Source organism: Triticum urartu, chromosome 3 (genome assembly GCF_003073215.2).
Source record: "Triticum urartu cultivar G1812 chromosome 3, Tu2.1, whole genome shotgun sequence".
Lineage (NCBI taxonomy): Eukaryota > Viridiplantae > Streptophyta > Magnoliopsida > Poales > Poaceae > Triticum > Triticum urartu.
The window spans coordinates 481,618,763-481,640,126 of record NC_053024.1 but is presented as its reverse complement, the minus strand read 5'-3'; the positions used below and the strand labels follow the sequence as shown (position 1 = coordinate 481,640,126).

General features: G+C 45.3%; 3 protein-coding genes and 1 pseudogene across 6 annotated transcripts; 1 reads left to right on the top strand and 3 right to left on the bottom strand.

The window, feature by feature from the left end:
* Positions 1-457: 457 nt before the first annotated feature.
* On the bottom strand, positions 458-3,601 carry LOC125544477 (peptidyl-tRNA hydrolase, mitochondrial). Its single transcript, XM_048708187.1, has 8 exons — positions 3,294-3,601; positions 2,438-2,522; positions 2,245-2,312; positions 2,117-2,167; positions 1,962-2,035; positions 1,139-1,197; positions 981-1,057; positions 458-816 (listed from the first exon to the last, which is right to left on the bottom strand). The coding sequence occupies exons 1-8, from the start codon at positions 3,510-3,512 to the stop codon at positions 700-702; spliced, it is 750 nt and encodes a 249-aa protein (XP_048564144.1). The 5' UTR covers positions 3,513-3,601; the 3' UTR covers positions 458-699.
* Positions 3,602-7,213: 3,612 nt separating this feature from the next.
* On the bottom strand, positions 7,214-8,143 carry LOC125544476 (annotated as a pseudogene).
* Positions 8,144-9,827: 1,684 nt separating this feature from the next.
* On the top strand, positions 9,828-15,332 carry LOC125544475 (probable LRR receptor-like serine/threonine-protein kinase At3g47570). Its single transcript, XM_048708185.1, has 2 exons — positions 9,828-13,899; positions 13,996-15,332. Exons 1-2 carry the CDS (start codon positions 10,935-10,937, stop codon positions 14,382-14,384), a joined length of 3,354 nt encoding a protein of 1,117 aa, XP_048564142.1. The 5' UTR covers positions 9,828-10,934; the 3' UTR covers positions 14,385-15,332.
* Positions 15,333-16,579: 1,247 nt separating this feature from the next.
* LOC125544473 (RE1-silencing transcription factor-like) lies at positions 16,580-21,093 on the bottom strand. 4 transcript variants are annotated; one of them, XM_048708183.1, is made up of 7 exons: positions 20,229-21,093; positions 18,338-18,631; positions 18,116-18,269; positions 17,657-17,737; positions 17,471-17,523; positions 17,316-17,382; positions 16,580-17,229 (listed from the first exon to the last, which is right to left on the bottom strand). In XM_048708183.1, the coding sequence occupies exons 1-3, from the start codon at positions 21,076-21,078 to the stop codon at positions 18,187-18,189; spliced, it is 1,227 nt and encodes a 408-aa protein (XP_048564140.1). In that variant the 5' UTR covers positions 21,079-21,093; the 3' UTR covers positions 16,580-17,229; positions 17,316-17,382; positions 17,471-17,523; positions 17,657-17,737; positions 18,116-18,186. The 4 variants fall into 4 exon arrangements, with proteins under 4 accessions (XP_048564140.1, XP_048564139.1, XP_048564138.1 ...); XM_048708182.1 differs by having other exon boundaries at positions 17,657-17,762; positions 18,116-18,256; XM_048708181.1 differs by having other exon boundaries at positions 18,116-18,256.
* Between the last annotated feature and the right edge of the window lie 271 nt (positions 21,094-21,364).

Below are 21,364 nucleotides of genomic sequence, written 5' to 3'. Positions count from 1 at the left end.
CGTCTGAGGGATGTGCCGCAGCGCACCTACAGTGCCAACGACGCTCGACGCCTCCACCCGGCTTCTCCCGAGATGGAAATAATATCCCCTCGTGTTTTCAGTCAGACATGCCGTTGCTCGTGTGTCACGACAGGAGAAAGAAACGGACACCGGGTGCTGGTCTCGTTTTCGTTTTCGTTTTCTTTTCTTTCATGTCATTTCATTTTCTTTTCTTTTTTGCCCGGTTCAGTGAGTGGAGGTCAACAACCGAGATCGCTCAATCGGCATGAGTACATACAACGAAAACTATGTACTACTCCCTGCAATCCAAAATAAATATCGCAGTTTTGAATTAAGGTTAGGATCGGACGAATACAAGACTTTGTTTTTTTAAGTATATATGTCAGTCGATTTGCAGACTAGTATGCTTCTTGATTTGTAAAATTAGAAGATACTAATGAACATGGCAGGAACAGTATACATAAACTCAAATGTTGTGGCATTGATTAGTTCACAATGTTTCACACTGCTGGTATAAATAGATTATTATCATCCAATATTGCCGTATATGCACTAATAAAGCTTCAGTTTTCAGCGTGGGGTCTTCTAACAGGAAAGATGGCCACAATGCAAGTAACTGAACACCCCTATCTAGTTCCTTAACTCTAGTTCATCACTTAAACTCAATCGCTTTGGCACAAGAAACAATGAATTGGCCTGTCATCTATTCAGCATTTCGGATGACTGGGCAGTGTTCACGAAAGTAGCGCTCTTGTTGAATCCTTCAAGTGCCATTATTCTTATTGCTTCCAAGCTCCTATGGAATGTGAAATCAAGCTGCAGAAACAGATTACTTGCATTATTGTTCGGTTGTGCCGCACTTGAATCAATATAAAGATCATTTTTTCGAAAGCATATACACTGGATAGGCGATGGTGCCTAAGCATGACAGAGAAGCGGTAAATATCAAATATTTTAAATTTCTATCAAGCATTCCAAACCTCTTCTTGTTCTTTTTTGGTGAATGGCCTGAGAACAAAGTTGGCAGGATCCATCTTCCCAGGTGGTCGTCCAATGCCTGCACAAATATCATCAAGAATATTTCAGACAATAGTAACATTGTTAGAAAAGGAGAAAAGTGACTGACAAAGTGACATACCAATTCTTAGACGTGGAAAATCACGATTTTGTTTGAGATGGTTGATAATGCTTCTCATCCTTGAGAAAAATAGCTCGTCAGAACAAAAAATACAAGAAAGAATTCCAGCTCATTGCAACTATTTTGTTAGGTTCTCCCAAGCTCTTCCCAGAACAATAACAAAGGAAAGGTTCACAAGGATAAAAATTATTACATTTACATTTTTTACTGTTGGTAATAAGATCTATATATATGAGGGAGAAATAAATGTACAAATGTCAGCATGCTAATTTTGTCTGTTGGGTACTAGGCTTAAGGAGAGGCTCTTGCCCCTGGGGGTTAGGCAGAAGAGTTTTTTCTTACTCTCCTAATTATTGCTTGCTTTATTCTACAAAGGGTCTTCTTTATATAGAGGCCTAACAATCCAATCTAAGGAACAAATCATAGATCTTATCTCTACTTGGCTTAAGGACCAAGCAAAATGATATCTTCCTAATTCAAAACTTCCTAACTAAGAGATCACGGGAATCATTTCACTAAATTGGCATTGGGTGGACCATGTACTGTGCGTACATAACATCAACACAGCCTGGAACCTTACAAGTTACAATCAATTTTTAAGATAACAATGCCATTACATTGCACTGAGTTCAAAGAACAGTTCCAAAAAGTATATGATTATTCTATGTTTTTGCTTAGTTAAACTTAAGAGTGCTTAGCGATTATATGCCTACAAAGTCATGAGGCTTTCATCCTATAGTTCGTAAAATAAAGGACGGGACAATAGGTTATGTATTTATACAGGAAATGTGTTTCATTAAAGAAGTAGAAAAGACTGGAGTACCCATTATGCCCGCCATGTCCACCTTTTGGCAGTAGACGCAATTTTGCGAAGGGTAAATCCAGATCATCATACATCTGCAGAGAAGAGAAGAATGATGTTGGAACCAAATTATAACGATCCGTGATAAAAGGAACCAAATCAAGATTAACATTTACCACAACGACTTGATTAAGTGGTATCTTGAAATATGAAACCAGCTGCCCAACCTGTACAATTCAGGGCGTCAAACAAGGGAACAACGGAAGAAGTAGTTTCAAGTTTGTTTTGCAAGCATTGTACTTACAGACTCACCGCTTGCATTCATAAATGTTTGCGGCTTGGCAAGCATGATAGGAACATCTCCGATACGACCTGAACGATTACAAACAATTTTACAAATGTCTATGCACCTACAGAATTTTAAAGGAGTAACATGCATATAGCGATGTTAAATAATCAGGAATAGATTATCCTGAAAACTTTGGTGGGAATATTACCTTTGCCAACCATTGCCTTGAACTGCATACTGCTGAGTGATACACCCTCTGCTTCTGCTATAGCATCAATCATCTCGAATCCAACCTGTGAAAAAATGGATACGGCCTTTACTTAAATAGAGATACTGTAGATATAAGTTATGTGCAATTCAATTCTATACAACAAAGTACGAAACAAGAGCAAACTTAAACCAAATGACAAGCAGTGCAGAATAACCAGTTTTGCTGCCTATAAAGTGTAGTATCCTTCATAATATATACTCCATCCGTCCCAAAATAAGTGTCTCAACTTTAGTACAACTTTGAAGTTGTACTAAAGTTGAGACACTTATTTTGGGACGGAGGGAGTACTTTTATAGCATAATGACCTTGGATAAATAAGTATCTGGCTAGGACACTTGGCTGTTCCAAATTCTTTACCCAAAAAGTGGTGATTGGTCTAGACGATCATTCAGATACGGATACTGTCATACTGAGATAGTATAACATGAAATTTCTGATAACCACCATGATTACAAAATGTGTTTATCAACAACAGGTTAACAGCCCATCACAAAGACAATATCTTCAATCGGCCAGCTAAAACAGAAAGCAGTTTTACACTCGCAAAATTGCTAAAACAGAAAGCAGTTTTACACTCGCAAATTTGCTGCTGGCATGTTCCTACAATCACATACCAAATGTTCATGCCTACGACCTCACCATTCACTAATCAAAGCGTGCAACTATTTTGGCGTCCAACTCCAATATGTACCAATTCTCAACATTTCAACCCACGAGTAACTAGGATAATTCCACAATCCCACCGAGCAGAATGATGGGTTTTACAGTGAATAGAGCATGTACGGAAGCTTACGTTGTGGCGAGTCCTCTGGTACATCTTCCCGGGGTTCCCGAGCCCAACGAACAGCCACGGCTTCCGCGCGCCGCCGTCACCGACGGGCGCAGCTGACGAGGAGGCGGCCCGGCAAGCGGAGGCGGAGGAATAGCGCGACACACATCTAGGCCTTGCCCGCGCCAAAAAGGGGAGGGCCGAGGGGAGGCAGGAGGCCGAGGCGCCGGAGAGCAGCCGCATCGCCGCCGTCGTCGCCGGCCCTACCAATTGGGCACCGGTAGTGTTTGGATGGGACAGGGGCCTGAACTCGGAGGAATGCTGGGCTTCTTAGGTTAGGTTAAATGGGCTAACCATGTAGGAGTAGGTAGTTAGATGAATTGGTCGTTTGGCCCAATCTAACCACACACACATACAAGACTTATTTCTCATTGCTAAAAAAACAAGGCTTATTTATCAAAATTAACCTAAAAAAGACTTATTGCTAAGAAAAACTTGATTCTAAAGAAAATACTTATTTCAAAAAAAAACTTGATTCTAGAAAGAGACTTATTTCACTTTCAAAAGAAAACTACTTATTTCACAAGTAGTTAATCCAATTAGCGGTCCTTCTTTACTGTCATTTTCGTCTGGACTAGGGATTCATATGTTGGCATGTTTTCGACCAAAAAATATGACAATCTGTGGTTGTAATAATAACAATCAACAATCACTACATTGATAGTGTATCACCACTAGGCAATAATTTACATGTTTTTAGGCATTTCATTGTTTTTTTTTTAGGGAAATTTAGGCATTTCATTGTTATGTACAAATAGGGAACTGAGTTTTCAAATGTCACCAACAAGTAAAATACAATATTAATACATCATAAAACTATATAATGCAAGTTTTACATTGATGGAGAATGATATTAGTATCCTGGTAAACAAGATAATATAAAAAATAATCTAGCAAGCAAGTGGCATAGCCTTAGCGAGGCAAACTTATCAAAACATTTCTCTCTCTTTGTTATTGAGCATACTAAGTCTTGTGACAATATTGCTGATTTGTTCACTAAATCATTATTGGCGCCATCCTTTGAGAGATGTGTGTGTGGAATCGGCATGATAAGACTTAGGGACATGCAAGGTTCAGGGGGAGAAACTTCACAAACTCGTCGCTAAAATCTCGGTCCCGATGATCGAATACTCAACTTCACGGTTGAGTGGATTGCACTCTTTTTTTCTTGAGTGAGTTTTCCTGATGTTTCTCACACGAGGTTTTTGACGAGGCAATTCATGTAATACAATAACGTATACTATGCGCTCTTTCTCCATATTTTTCTCACTGGGTTTTTTGAAATTTTGAGGCATGAATATACGAATAACTGCCCAAGGGGGGATGTTGGGAAACTGATGGGCCGATAGGAGCGGCCGCAGCCCGACTCGGCCAACGCCCTCCTGTTGACCGAGCGTTTCCCTCGCTTAATGTAAAGTGGGCACTTATCCCTCCACCCCCTAGTTATATACAGAGAAAAGCACCCTTTGTACAGACGGTGGATGATGATTAATAAAGAGGGCACTACCCCTACATCTCTGTGTCAATTTTACTTCTTGTACCTTTACGTGATCGACTACGTCTACGATGCTATCGTTCCGCAACCCTTGGACCGGACTCACTGGCAAAAGTTGCAGAACAATTTAGTACGACTAATTTGTTGCCTTTGCGAGAAAGGACGGTGCTGAATCATATACCGCGCCTAAATTAATTAATGTTTGGAAATTATTTCAGTCATCAACTCTTCTACATACTAGATGATACCTCGCACGTTGTTACGGAAATATTTGCAATACATTTCGATGATATGTAATTTCTATGGAACGTGAATAGTGATACTACGAAAACTAAAATTGCAAATCCATATGCTTTATTGTGTTTGATTAATGTATTGTAAAATATCTAATAAATGTTTGCATGTTGAGGTGGACGTTTTCATGTGCATGAATGCATGTTGTGGTGGGCCTTTTGCCATGCATGTTGCTTGATGATGTGGCATGATTGCATGTTAAGAAAAATATGTTAGTGGAGGCTAACTATTTAGATATAGAAGATAAGAAAACCATACTATGTAGGTTCATCGTAACTAGCAACAAGAATATGTTTATTCTTCCCTATTTCTTTCTACTAGGAAGCAAAGCTAGTCTTCCACCTTCCACCCACCACATCGCCGAATTAAACAACGGAATCATATTCTCAGGACTTTTTCAAGAAGAAGAAGCAATCGTTGCTTGTCATTTTCATTAAGATTGGGGAAGAAGGTAGTAGTAGTATGCATGAGCTACCAGTTATTACTTATCATTAACACTCGAGCCCAAAATCTTACCGAACTTCCCAACACCCACTTCCGTCAGTTGTTTATTTTTCAATTATCTCATATAAGAACAGCACCAAAATTCAAATTATTGAAGTAGCCATGGGCCATGGAATAGTCTGATGCCAGGTCGGTCCAACACAACACAAGCACTACAACAACAGCTTCTCACCATATTCAGAAAGAAGAAAGGTGCACAGCTCACTCACTCAGATACGGTGCTACGACGATAAAGATGCGAATGACGCGCACTTGGGAGTATTTTACTCTGAGAGAGCCCAGGAAGCCAGAAGAACTATGCTATCATCAACTTGCACTTGTATAATGGATCCGACCAGCGTCAATAATGTGTCAATGTGTGCAGTCTAGAGCCTAATAACCATTTGAAAACTGGCGTGATGGTGCGTCTCCGCCAACCAGGATCAGCTCCACCTACGATCAAGTAGAACCAGAATCATCTCTGTTCTGTTAATCAGCTGATCAATCTCAACTTTTGAATTGCATCGGTGCCTCCGAATCCGATTCAGGTATCCAATGAAGGAAAGAGCTCTAGCACCTGAAGGAAGATCTCGTTTCCAAGAAGCAGCCGTGTGTGGTCAGATGCATGTGAACATGTTGACTACTGCAGCAGCATTACGCCTGTTCCACTCCTCGTCATTAAATAATGGGAGCAAGTTGGAGGGACGGCTCCTCCTCCTTTTCAGTTTCAGTTATCAGCCACTTGAGCCCACTGATCGATGGCACGTCCAAAACCAGCGCACCACGCCCCATATTCCCTCACCAACCTTCACCTCTCCACATCCATGGCCGCTCGTCTCTGCCTCTGCATGGCGGCGCTCCTCGTCTCGCTGATGCCATGTGGCGCGGCGCAGCCGGCGTCGTCCAACGCCACGGACCTGGCCGCGCTGCTCGCCTTCAAAGCACAGGTGGAGGACCCTCTCGGCATCCTCGCCGGCAACTGGACCGCGGCGGCGTCCCCTTGCTCCTGGGTCGGGGTCTCATGCGACCGCCGCGGGCAGCGCGTCACCGGCCTAGAGCTCGACGGCGTGCCGCTCCATGGCAGCATCGCCCCGCAGCTTGGCAACCTCTCCTTCCTCTCCAGCCTCGTGCTCAGCAACACGAGCCTCGCCGGCCCCGTGCCCAGCGAGCTTGGCGGCCTGCCCCGGCTCCAAAACCTCGTCCTCTCGTACAACAGTTTGTCAGGTGCCATCCCCTCCACCCTTGGCAACCTCACAGGGCTCCAGTCTCTTTACCTCGACAGCAACAACTTCTTCGGCGCAATCCCATACGAGTTTCAAAACCTGAGGAAACTTCAGTCGCTGAGACTGTCAAACAATGACTTGAGCAGGCCGATACCGCATGGCCTGTTCAACAACACGCCCGATCTGCGCGTGGTGCGTCTCGGGTCGAACCGGCTGACGGGAGCGATTCCTGACAGCATCGGCTCGTTGTCGAAGCTCGAGTGGCTGGTCCTGGAAGGCAATCTTCTCTCAGGCCCCATGCCTCCTGCCATCTTCAACATGTCCCAGCTGCAGGTCATAGCCATCACAAGGAACAATCTCTCAGGTCCAATCCCTGGAAATGAGAGCTTCTACCTCCCCATGTTGGAAGTGTTGTCCCTCAATGAAAACCAGTTTGAGGGACCTATCCCGCCAGGTCTTTCGGCGTGTCGGAACCTTGACACGCTCTCCCTCGCCGTGAATGATTTCACCGGTCCCGTGCCATCATGGTTGGCGACAATGCCGAACCTCACAAGAATTTACTTGTCGACAAATGGCCTCACTGGAAAGATCCCTGTGGAACTGAGCAACCACACTGAGCTTCTCGGTTTGGACCTTAGCCAGAACAAACTTGAGGGGGGAATCCCACAAGAGTTTGGACGGTTGACAAACCTCAGGTTTATGAGCTTTGCCAACAACCGAATAACAGGTCCCATTCCTGATTCCATAGGCAATCTTTCTAACCTCACAACCATAGATTTCTATGGAAATGGTTTGACTGGATCGGTGCCAATTTCATTTGGGAACTTGCTGAACCTTCGTCGCATCTGGCTTGATGGGAACCAGCTCAGCGGGAACCTCGACTTCCTGTCTGCACTCTCAAATTGCAGGAGCCTGAATACAATCAGCATGGCAAACAACACATTCACAGGGAGTCTGCCAGCCTACATTGGAAACCTTAGCACAGTCCTCGAGACTTTTATAGCAGATAACAACAGGATCACGGGAAGCATCCCAGGTACATTTGCCAATCTTACCAACTTAATGACTCTGTCGCTCAGTGGAAACCAGCTGAATGGGACAATCCCCACACCAATCGCTGCAATGAGCAATCTCCAAGAACTCAACCTTGCCAACAATAGCTTGTCCGGCACCATCCCAGCAGAAATCAGTGGGTTAACAAGCCTGGCTAAGTTGCATCTTGACAGCAATAGACTCGTTGGTCCCATTCCAAGTAGCATCAGTAACCTAAGCCAGATACAGATTATGACACTATCCCGCAACTCGTTATCTTCAACCATACCAACAAGTCTATGGCGCCAACGAAAACTAATTGAGCTTGATTTGTCACAGAACTCTTTCAGTGGTTCCCTGCCGGAAGATGTAGGGAAACTGACTGCAATTACCGAGATGGACCTGTCGAGTAACCAGCTATCAGGTGATATCCCAACTTCATTTGGTGCACTGCAGATGATGATCAATCTGAATCTGTCCAGAAACTTATTAGAAGGATCAATACCAGACTCACTTGGAAAGTTATTAAGTATTGAGGAGTTAGACTTCTCCTCCAATGCACTTTCTGGTGCCATTCCGAAGTCATTGGCCAACCTCACTTATCTTGCCAACCTGAACCTCTCTTTCAACAAGCTAGATGGACAGATACCAGAAGGAGGTGTGTTCTCCAACATCACTCTCGAATCATTGATGGGAAACAGTGCACTCTGCGGCCTTCCAAGGGAAGGAATATCGCCATGCCAGAACAACTCACACTCAAGGTCAAAACAACTACTGCTGAAAGTCATATTACCTGCAGTAGTGACATTATTTGTTTTATCAGCTTGCGTGTACATGTTGGTTAGAAGAAAGCTGAATAAGCAAGGAAAGATGTCACTGCCCTCAAACACAGACTTGACGAACTACCAGTTGATCTCATACCATGAACTTGTCCGTGCAACAAGCAACTTCAGTGATGATAACCTGCTAGGGGCTGGAGGCTTTGGTAAAGTCTTCAAAGGTCAGCTAGATGATGAGTCTGTCATTGCAATAAAGGTTCTCAATATGCAAGACGAAGTAGCTTCAAAGAGCTTTGACACAGAGTGTCGTGCACTACGAATGGCCCGGCACCGGAACCTGGTCAGGATAATTAGCACTTGCTCTAATCTTGACTTCAAAGCATTGGTTCTTGAGTATATGCCTAATGGCAGCTTAGATGATTGGTTGCATTCAAGCGAACGGAGGCACATTAGTTTTCTGCAAAGGCTTGGAATCATGCTGGATGTTGCAATGGCAATGGAGTATCTGCACCACCGGCACTTCGAAGTTGTCCTGCATTTTGATTTAAAGCCGAGCAACATTTTGCTTGACATGGACATGACTGCACATGTTGCCGATTTTGGGATTTCCAAGCTGCTGGTTGGAGACGACAACTCTATCGTGTTAACGAGCATGCCCGGCACTGTAGGATACATGGCACCAGGTAATTTCCCTTGTAAGTCTGATAAGATATTTCCGATTGTTTTGATCCATTATAAAAGCTCACTGGTTTTCTTTTGGCATGGAACAGAGTTCGGATCAAGCGGGAAAGCATCACGCTTCAGTGATGTTTACAGCTTTGGGATTGTTCTCCTTGAAGTCTTCACGAGGAAAAAGCCGACTGATCCAATGTTTGCTGGTGAGCTGAGCTTAAGGCAGTGGGTTAACCAAGCATTCCAATATGAACTCTCCAGTGTCACTGACCGTGGCCTGCTGGAAGATGTACCAAAGCACGGTATGGATAAGATAAGCAATCCCTCCGAGGATTCCTCCGCCATCTTGAATGCTTGCCTGGCGTCCATCATCGAGTTGGGGTTAGTTTGCTCAAGGACTGCACCTGATGAGAGACTGCCAATGGATGATGTGGTTGTCAAATTGAACAAGATCAAGGCAAATTACTGTGCTCAGATAACGAAGTAAGGAAATAAAGCAGAGCACCCTGCTTCACTCCTCAAAAGAAAAAACACCAGTAAACAGAGCAACAACATAAATTCTGACATTAGCTGGGTCAGCTAGCTCTTTGTACTGACTGTAATTCTTCCTATGACAATATATAGTTGCTCTCTGTAATTCTTCCCAGTGTTTCTATCGGAGCAGCTGCGAGTTGGGTTCTGTAACTTTCACGCTTGTATTGCCGCTGTACCCTCTCTCCCTCTCTGTACCTCTGTTGTAACACAGTATAATATAAGCCCATCGAGGCCAGGCAATACAAGTGTGAGAGTTACAGAAGCTAACTCTGCGGCACGAGGAGTCGTAACCAGTGTGTTAAGGCGCCGTGCAGTCTCGCCGCACCGACTGATGGAGGGTTCACAAAGACAGCAAGTTGTACTTCTGTCACCGTCAACGGCAACATCGCGTACCGGGTCTGCACCCTGAGACTTTTTTCCGTGTGGCCGCATCAGATTCAGTCGTGCATGCTAAGTTGGAATTTCTCCATGACGCGTGGGCACGGAAGGTCGGAGCATGCCAAACCAGGAGGAACTTCCATTTCTCAGGTCATGCCGTTCACTGCTGGCCTGGGTGGCTAGGCTGGAGTTGAGTACAAGTCAAACGATGAGGACGTTTGAGGATGTGAAGTGCATCTGATTCATGAACCGAATAGGGAGCATGGGCTGCCATTCCACTCCAGCACGGTACAGCTGATGTTCCCTGCTTGGACAATCAACTCTTCACAAGGAAAATGGCTTTCAAGCGGCGCTCAAAAGTCTCTATCTAAAGCCTCAGATGCATGCATCTCAAGTAGCAGTACAGTAGTACCCGTTCGATGAAGCTCCACGCTGCCGCTAGTCCACCATGGCTCTTGTGCTAACCACGCTGATGCTGGAAGGTCAGAGCATGCCAAAGCCGGGATTTCCATTTCTCTGACCATATGCCTGAGAACGCCTGCAGAGATGTGAACCGAGAGCATCTGATTTCTGGACCGAGTAAACGGAGCATGGGCTGCCATTCCACCCCAGCACAGTATGTAGAGTTGCTGATGTTCCCCTGCACCGATAATCAACTACTCAGAAGGCGACTGCACTAAATTCCCAGCACACCACTGGCTTCTTCAAGTTCGCAATGCACGCATGCAATGCATCCCTGGCCTGGAGACACGGAAGGCATAACCACGCGCATCACGCTACCACCATGGCTCTTCTTGTCCTAGTACTGACCACGGTGGCTTTCTCGCTGCTGCTGCCCGGCACGGCCGCGCTTGATCAGCCAGCAAACGCGACCGACGACGACCTCTCGGCGCTGCTGGCCTTCAGGACCAGCGTGCGTGACCCGCGCGGCGTCCTGCGTCGCAGCTGGACGGCACGCACGCCCTTCTGTGGCTGGCTCGGCGTCTCGTGCGACGCCCGTGGGCGGCGTGTGGCCGCGCTGTCGCTCCCCGGCATGCCACTCGGAGGCGCCATACCACCGGAGCTTGGCAACCTCTCCTTCATCTCCCACCTCAACCTCAGCAACACAGGGCTGGCCGGCGTGATCCCTGCCGAGCTTGGCCGGCTCGCGCGGCTCAGACACCTCGACCTCGACGAGAACCGCCTGTCAGGTACCATCCCCTCGGCGCTCGGCAACCTCACCGAGCTCCAGTACCTACACATCGGCTACAATTCACTCTCCGGGGCCATTCCCACACAGTTGCGCGCGCTGCGCAACCTCCGGTACATAAACCTCAACAGCAACGACCTGAGTGGCACCATACCTATAGGCCTCTTCAACAACACGCCCAATTTGAGCGTCATATGGTTTGGCAGGAACAGGCTCGCTGGAAGCATACCTGAAGCCATTGGCCATTTGAGGAAGCTTGAAATCCTTGTCCTGGAACTCAACCTTCTTACTGGCACTGTCCCTGCTGCCATCTTTAACATGTCCATGCTCCGAATCTTCGGTTTGGGGAACAACAATCTTTTCGGCTCCCTCCCTGGCAACAAGAGCTTTAGCCTCCCCATGCTACAAAAACTAGGTCTTTCTTCGAATCATTTTACTGGCCCAATCCAGCCGGCACTGGCCAGATCCAACAAACTTGAGCTTCTTTCTATCTCCATTAATAACTTCACTGGTCCTGTACCGGCATGGTTAGCAACAATGCCTCGGCTTTCTACTATTCTACTGTCGGCAAATAACCTCGTCGGTAAGATCCCGGTTGAGCTAAGCAACCGCACAGACCTTGTCATGCTTGATCTTAGTGTCAACCAGCTGGAAGGAGAAATTCCACCTCAAATAGGCTATTTGAGAAACCTCAATTACTTGAGCTTTTCGACAAACCTCCTAACAGGTAAAATTCCTGAATCCATAGGCAATATATCAAGCATAAAAACTCTTGATCTGACACTCAATGCCTTCACTGGATCAGTTCCAACCACGTTTGGGAATGTTCGTAGTCTTACGGGCTTGTATGTGGATGGAAACAAGCTTAGCGGGAAGCTAAACTTTATCCATGCACTCTCCAACTGCAAGAACCTGAGTACCCTTGGCATATCGTCCAATTCGTTTGCAGGAAGCATACCTGACTATTTGGGAAACCTTACTTCACAACTCCAGTACTTCATAGCAAGTTCTAACAGCCTAACAGGGAGCATTCCAGATACAATTGCAAATCTTAGCAGCCTTACCACAATTGATCTCGATGGAAACCAACTGAGCGGGACCATCCCTGTATCCGTCACTACACTGAACAATCTCCAAGAACTCAACCTTGCCAACAACACCTTGACCGGCGCCATCCCAGAAGAAATTTCCAGATTAACACGCCTAGTACGATTATATCTTGATAAAAACCAGTTGTCTGGCTCGATACCGAGCACTATGGGTAATCTAAGTGAGCTGCAGTACATGACATCTTCTCTTAACTCACTGTCTTCGACCATACCCTTCAGTCTCTGGCGCCTCTCAAAGCTCATCAGTCTTAATCTGGCATACAACATGCTGACTGGTCCACTGCCGAGAGATGTTAGCCAAGTAAAACAAATTGCTCAAATGGATCTTTCAAGCAATCTTATGACCGGTGGCTTACCGGATTCCTTGGGCAGGCTCCAGATGCTCACCTACCTGAACCTGTCAAACAATTCATTCCAGGAACAAATCCCAAACTCATTTGGAGAGCTAGTCAGCATAGAGACCATGGACCTATCATACAATTCCCTTCGGGGTACCATACCAAAGTCACTGGCCAATCTGACCTTCCTCACTAGCCTGAACCTCTCTTTCAATAAACTAGATGGTCCGATACCGGATAGAGGAATTTTCTCAAACATCACACTTCAGTCTTTGAGAGGAAACGATGCTCTCTGTGGCCTCTCACGTCTAGGCATTTCACCCTGCCAGAGCCATCATAAATCACCGGAATCGTTGATAAAAATTATACTTCCTGTAGCCGGGGGAGTTGCAATTTTGGCTACCTGCTTGTGCATATTAATCAGAACAAAGATCAAGAAGTGCAAAAAGACATCAGTTCCCTCGGAGTCGAACATAATCAACTACCGGTTAATATCATTCCACGAGCTTGTTCGTGCTACAGAAAACTTCAGTGAGGACAATCTGATTGGATCTGGGAACTTTGGCAAAGTCTTCAAGGGACAACTGGATGACGAATCAATTGTTGCAGTAAAGGTGCTCAACATGCAACATGAAGGAGCCTCTGTGAGTTTTGATGCAGAGTGTCGTGCTCTGCGCATGGCCCGTCACCGGAACCTAGTGAAAATACTTAGCACTTGCTCCAACTTTGAATTCAAGGCCCTGGTGCTCCAGTACATGCCAAATGGGAGTTTGGATAGTTGGCTGCACTCAAGCAACAGCCCTCAGGGTTTGGGGTTCCTCAAGAGGTTAGAAATTATGCTAGATGTAGCGATGGCGATGGAGTACCTCCACCACCAGCACACCGAGGTTGTTCTTCATTGTGATCTGAAGCCTAGCAATGTATTGCTGGACGCAGACATGACTGCGCACATCGCTGACTTTGGCATTGCCAAGTTGTTGTTGGGTGATGATAACTCCATTGCGTTAACAAACCTGCCCGGAACAATCGGCTACATGGCACCAGGTATTGAACTTACCTATCTTTTCAACAAACCAAACGTTTACAAATAAAGATTTTTTTTCTTATTTTCCATTATGTTTTCATATGCGTAATGAACAGAGTATGGATCAACTGGTAAAGCATCACGCATGAGCGATGTGTTCAGCTATGGGATCATGATGCTGGAGGTCTTCACGGGGAAAAGACCCACTAGCCCGCTGTTCGGTGAGGAGCTCAGCTTGCGGCAATGGGTTACTAAAGCATTTCCAACCAGGCTTATAGATGTTGTCGACAACGAAGTTCTATCACAAGGAATCAAGAGTGATTGCCATGCTAGCGATGAAAGCACATCGAGAGAGCAGTCTATCATTCTCAACACATGCCTTGCATCTGTAATAGAGTTGAGTTTACAGTGCTCATCAACGATGCCTGATGAAAGAACCGCAATGGACAAGGTGGTAGTGAAGCTGAACAAGGTAAAGGTAGATTACTGCTTGCAAATGAGGTAGAGGGCGAGTGAAACCACCTTCTGCTATCATATCTCCTAGAACAGATCATCTACTTCTTGAGTTAATGGCAATAAGAATAATATGCCAGTTATGTAGTAGAAATAGAACTGTAACGCGTCAATTGTATAACTTGGTGTTGATAATCTACTTCTTGAGCTAAGTACAAGGAGATAATGTCATAGAGGTGGAATTGTGGCTAGTCTAACAACTTATTCTCGGCTTGTATTCTAGCCTGTCCGGCGTTCTCAAGTATTTCAGGTCTCCCTGGTCCATTTTCTTAGACTAGTTCTCTTGTCACAAAAGAGAATACGAAAGAATTTCTCAGTAGCAAGCAGGTGAAGAGCGTCCAACTACTTTCATAGAACTGGAGGCTTTAAGTGCTATACGTAGTAGATATTCCTTCAAACATGCTTTCAGAATGCTGTATAAAAGACTACAAGTCAGACAGCAATTTTACCAAGACTATGTTTGAGGTCCTCACGAATATGCACCTGCTCTAAGCCAAATAAGGCATTAAGAAATTAAAGCATTTAAACTTTCCCTCGCTAAAAAGAAGCATTTTAACCACCACCAGCCCAAATTATTCAAAGCATACCTGATCATTAATTAAGAATCCACAGTTCATTTCCTCATAGGCATTCTATCAAACACCTTGCGTGTGCGTGCATGGGACATGGATAGCGTGTGCACAAGCAAGCAGGGGCTGATCTGTGTAGGAGGAGCCCAAAGGCGGCAACCACGTACTCCCTATGGGATGAGCCGGGGGGTAGAAGGGAAAGAAATACCAGGATGAGAACGAGGGGGAGATTGAAGCGGGGCCGGAGAATGTCGCGCCGAGAGCTGGTAGGCGGCTGGATGAAACATTTGAGGAAGGAAAAGGAGGTATCGTCCTGCGCGGCGGAAGTGGCGGCAGTCACTCGTCACCAGAATAGACAAAATACACCTACCATATCGATTTGAAATCACAGCAACAATTGGTGCGGCAACGGGGAGGAAATAAATAAATAACGGTAATGTTACCCAGCTGATGTTCGCTGGGAGAGGGGTGACAAGCGAACGTCATTTGATAAAAGTTTTAGTTGTGAAGAAAAATCAAACGACAGCAGTTCTTAAATGAAAAATGTCTTCTCTAGAAAAAAATGTCATGTCACTCTGAAGAAATTACCACCCACTCAGAACTAAAAGTGTCACCTAAAACGTTCGTGTGTGCTACCTTCCCTGATGAACCTTCGCCAGTTACGAGCATCCATAAATAAAGCAATCACTTGCATATACTCTATCCGTTCAATAACATAGTGTGTATAGATTTTGTTTAAAGTCAAACTAACCAAACTTTGACCAAGTTTAAAAAGAAAACCATTTACATATACAATTTCAAACATATACAACATGAAAATATAAATGATTATGTATCCAATGATATGCATTGTTTAATTTAAATATACATATTATATAAACATAGTCAAAGTTTGTAATGTTTTAATATACGCACTACATTATGAAACATGGAGTATGATACTATGAAGATCAATTTCATGCCCCGGAAATTTAGAGCCCATTTTACAGAACACTGCAGCTCGATGACCAGACCACTAAACCAGGTATCGGCCGCCCATGAGTGAAATGGAGCATCAACATCTTATAATAGTGAACAGAGGGAGTAAGATGTTTACAGTAACTTTTTTGCACACCGAATGTATAGACACGTTCTAGTGTCTTTGTTAACGGAAGAGGATTTGTGGCTCTTGGGTGCCACACACCCCTATATAAATATGGCAGTAAAAATCATATTAGGAAATTTCAAAAAAGTCTGAATTTTTGAGATATGAAACCTGGGTGCCCGTTGTACACACGTGTTCAGTTTCGTGAGGAATGGGTGCCCGTGGTAATGTCAGTAAAAAGACAAAAGTATGTGTAGCAAAAAAAACTAGGTGTAACATATGTCGGATCGTAATCACCCATTCCCCACGAAAATGAACACGGGTGTACAATGTGCACTCGTGTTTCATATCCCAAAATTTCAGAATTTTTTGAAATTTCCTGATATTTTTCTTAATGCTATACTCATATAGGGGTATGTGGCACCTGAGAGCTGCAATGCATTTTCCCTTTGTTAACTCATTTCAGTATATATTTAGTCCATACTGAAATATCCAGAACATCTTATATTTGTGAACGAACAAACAAAACAAAAGGAAACAAATAACTAGGTCTCGATATTATTCATCAACAACCACAAACTAGCAGGCTGTAGCAAAACTCACATCATAATTAAATGGACGACCTTACCAATCGTTCCAGCTTAGGCCTGACCTTACAGAAATAGTGCTACATTATTGGTTTCTGAGGCACCCAGAGCCTGGCAACTACTACAAGAAAGCACACACCACACTCAGCTCCACAGCCCAGTCTCCCTGCTGCAGTAGGATTAACCTCCTAGTCCACCACCAAGGGAGCGGCACTTGGCGGTGATCAACCACAGCTGAGCCTGGGCACAGGGCTGCAGCCTGCAGCCACCCCTTCGTGCAGCCATAGCAACCAGAAATGCCCTTGTCCCGGCGTGCAGAAATGTGAATAGACAACAGCCCAGTTGTTGTAATCCACGCATTGCATAATGTGGCATCACCTGCTCAGAAGTATCGACGAGCTGTGCTGAAAGATGGCTCCGAGTTTTGCAATGTTGCTTTCAGACAGTCGAGACAGCATAGAATGGCCTGCACCTTTCAACTCTTGCTGGTTGTCATCCAAGTCATGAGTTTTACTCTGCTTACTGAAATTAAAAGACTAATGGTGCTCATGACTTCCAAAAACAGGTGAACAAGTATGTCTTCAAGATTAACAAACGCTGCACTTGAAAAAAGGGGGAAGCATTAGAGAACAACACAAGAGTGGCCTTCCAAGTGATAAATAGCTATTAATCATTGAACCCACCCTGTCGTTGGCCAAAAAACCATCCAAAACTGCACACTCATGATCTAAACAACAGCTGTGTCTCCACCTGATATCAAAAAAAAATATATGTGGGTGTAGACTAAACCAATGAATGTGAAAATGGAAAAGACAGAAAGTTCTTTAGATAGATTTACCACGAATATGATAACAAGCCAAATTCAAGCAGTTCCATATAAAAACATGTTGCCTGAAAAAAACAGCATTTATGATGTTCAGAAAAATTGAAAATAAGAGAAGGAAGAACTGAAACAAAACCGATATATCAACAGATTTATCACAATCCAAAATGTTCAGCTTCAAGATACATCACTATCTCATACCTTGGCCAAGGATAAGCACGGAATCCTTGGAGATATGTACAATGTCTTGAACCTTTTCACTAGTGAAGATGGCTTCAGTAGCTGCAGGACGACAGAAGTTAATCCCCTGGAAAAGAAGGTTATGATCTACCTGCTGGAAAGCACTATATAGACCACCTAAACCAAATGAACTCACTCCCATTATCTGTGGGAAGATAAGAAAACTGGCCAATATAAAAAGTGAATAATAGGTAATGCTACTCTTCTGAACAATTACTATGTGTTTTTTAAGTACTGTGAATAAACTTCCGAGGTTAAACATGTAAATGATGTAAACCAGTGTTTGAACTAATACTTCAATAGGCGGTACATTTCAGAATTCTAATAAATTGACAATAAATACACACTTTTTAAAGAATCTGACTAAGTTACGAATTAAAAAAATAACGACAACAAAAGAACCAAGTCAATGCTACAAACCTGAGAGCTTAATGGTTGCTAACTCTCTTTCCTCATCACTAACATCATCGTCGCTTTTAGGAGACTTGACATCAAATGCCGGCAATGGTGACAATATTTGTATGGAATGTCCACCATCTGAAACCCAAAGAATCTGTGTCTCTGCACAAATGCTCTGAACACATTTATTAATTAAGTAAACCACCACAATGTAAAAAGAACAGAGCCAGTACAAAAACTCACTCGTAGAGCTACTTGGGAAAACAGCAAACAATTGGACTTTCATGGCACAATCCAAAAAACATGTTTTGGCAGCTTCCGGTTCCAATTCAGCATTTCGAAGACTGAAGGCATGTATCACTCCAGCTGAATCAAGTACTAAAAACTTGTCCTTGGAAGAAGGTTGGATTGAAACAGCTTTAACTAATTTTATCAATTTAACACCACCTTGAGAGTTATGATCCTCTTGATTAAATGCCAAAAAGAAAGATGAATAGCTCCCTGAATTCTGTTTTACCCTCAAGGTTGTAAGCTTACCTGAAAGAATAAATTGGAAACATATTAATTGATTTTGCGAAAATACAGCTGCAAGCAGTACAAGTGGAGAATCATAAACCTTGTTTAAGACTCTATGAATACAACTAACTCTAGTAGCAGTACCAATTACGAGTTTTGCTTGTAAGTTAGCGTGTCTGAAAGGAACCAGATATGAATTGCTGTGTAACTATCTGAGAATGCTATATAGTTGACACACGTCCTAGTGATTATTCACATACAGTACATCCTCTGGACAAGGGGTCCTTCGAGAGGCTAGTGGAATCAGAAAACTTATATTTCTTATATTTCTTTACGGAGGGAGTACTTATTAATATATACTACTAGAAATCCTACGCGGTAGATTTGGCTCAAGAAATAAATCAATTTAATCCAGGAGATGTTGGTACTGGTACAGGTCAGGATTGATCGTCATGTCTGCACGGACCTGCCCCCAAGACCCAGTGAAGTACTCACCTTCTATTTATCTGCCATTTACATCAGCACAGTCCTAGTAAATATGGCACGCAACATATGTGAGCACCTAGCAATATCTATGACTATGAACAGAATAAAAGTTTGTCTGGTGCCCATCCACATAACGAATTACCATGCGGTAACGAATGTTGTTTATCTCTACGGAATTTTGAGTTTGAAATGATTATGGCTTAGATGCAAATTAGTCAATTCAAATATGTTTGCTCATAAAAAAATGCCACCAGTTGGGGAAAATGGGGCCGAGATAACATAAGAATAGGCATAACATAGACATGTAAATAGTTTGCTTATAACAGGAAAAAAACGCTTCCAGCTTTTGCTCCTTTACTGTTATATATGAAAAAGAAGACCATTAACTGACCCAGCAAACAGAAAGTGAAGTGTGGGACAACTAGAGGGGCACACAATTAAATTAATGGAAATAACCAAATATTCCTTGTTTGCAATGAAAAAGAAATACTCCTACAATATGAATTGATCAGACATTTCATATTTCATCATTTCCACTGGCACATTTACGTTGTCTTGAACATCCGAGGTGAACACTCGGATATGAAGTCACTAGCAAAGACACACCTTTGAGCATGAGACCTAGCTGATAACCTAATTACTTTTTTTTCGAAACAGGCTTTCGCCCCGCTTTATATATAATAAAGGAAACATCGAACGAAGTACACGGCCGAACGAACGATACAAGATGGTGGGGTAGCCCTCAAACAATGCCGATCCCAAGATAGTCGGATCAAGCAGAAGTACGACTACGCTACCAAAAGAAAGCATTGGGAAAACTGAGTGCAGCGCTACACGGTGCCCTAAACACATAAGCTCCACGACAACGCCCCCCCCCCCCCCCCCCCCCCCCCCCCCCCCCCCCCACCCCCCCCCCCAGAGGGAAAACGTCGCCGTTGCCGAGTCCAAAAGGAACAAGGGTCTTCACCCGGAACCCTGGCACACAGAGGAGCACCACGACAACGTCTTCAGGAAGATAACGGCGCCCGCAATCGTCGGCGACGAAGCGCAAACCTAATTACTTTAGTGCTAGTTCTTTGATTGTCTGGTTATAAAACGGAATCAAAGCTTCACAGAAGCGGGAAATACTCACAGTCGGAAGCAGCACCTCCTTGACCACCTCGGGCGCCACTACCACGCCCAACTGGCACAATCAGTCCATTCAGAATCCCGTTTTTCTTATGCAAGCTCTTCTTTGCTGATGCCGCGGCACCCTCCTTCCTCCCCTCCTTCTCCCTCCCACCCTTCATCAAACTCCTCAGTGGGAACACGCGCACGCCGCCAGCCTCGCCGAGCAGCAGCCTCCCCATGGCGACCTCCATGGCATACACCGGCCGCGTTGGCTCGAGCTGGATGACCGCACACTTGTGCAGCTCAAGCGTCCTCCCGTCCGCGGCCATCCTCGGTGCAAGCACCCAGATCTGCCCGGCGGCGAGGGAGAGAAGCGCCACGGCGTTGACCCCGCCCGCGAGGCGGACGCCGAGGCCGAACGGAAGGCCGTGGAGGGGCAGGCCGGAGGGCGAGACGTGGCGCTTGAAGGAGAGCGGGGCGGGGGCGAAGCGAGCAGAGGCGAGGGAGTAGGCGCGGAGGTGGACCGCGGGGGAGGAGGGGGCCGGGTGCGCGGAGAGGAAGAGGAGGTGGGAGGAGGGGAGCAGGAGCGCGAAGCAGGCGGCGGCGGCGAGCGGGGAGGGCACAGGGGTGGGAGCTGGGGCGGGCGACGCGGCGGAGGCGGGGGGGGGGGGGGAGGCGAAGAGGCGCGCGGAGGCGTCCGGGAAGAGGAGCGCGAAGGCGCGGGACGGGGAGGGGGCCGGCGCGAGGAGGAGCGAGGTGGGAGAGGACGGCGCGGGCGGGAGAGGGAGGCGGTGGGCGCTGAGAGGAGGGGGCGAAGACGGCGGCGGCGGAGGAGGTGGGGGCGGGGGTTGCGGAGGAGGCGGAGGCGGCATGACCACCGCCGGTGTTTGGGGGGGGGGGTGGTGCGGCGACCGGGCGGAACGAACTGGTTCGGGGTCGGTCGGGGCCGGCTTGCTGTGTGTACGTGTAGATCGGGTGTGATGAGTTCCGTGCCGGCTGGTTAAATTTCCTCCTTGATGGCTTAGATAATGTCCTGCCAAATTAAATTTGGGAGCCCGTATCAGATGTAATCGCCTTTCCGTGCCTTCTCACGATGTATATCGGATCAAATAGATAAAACCAAGTCTCTTTGATTTGAGGCGTGCTAGTCAGCTGAAC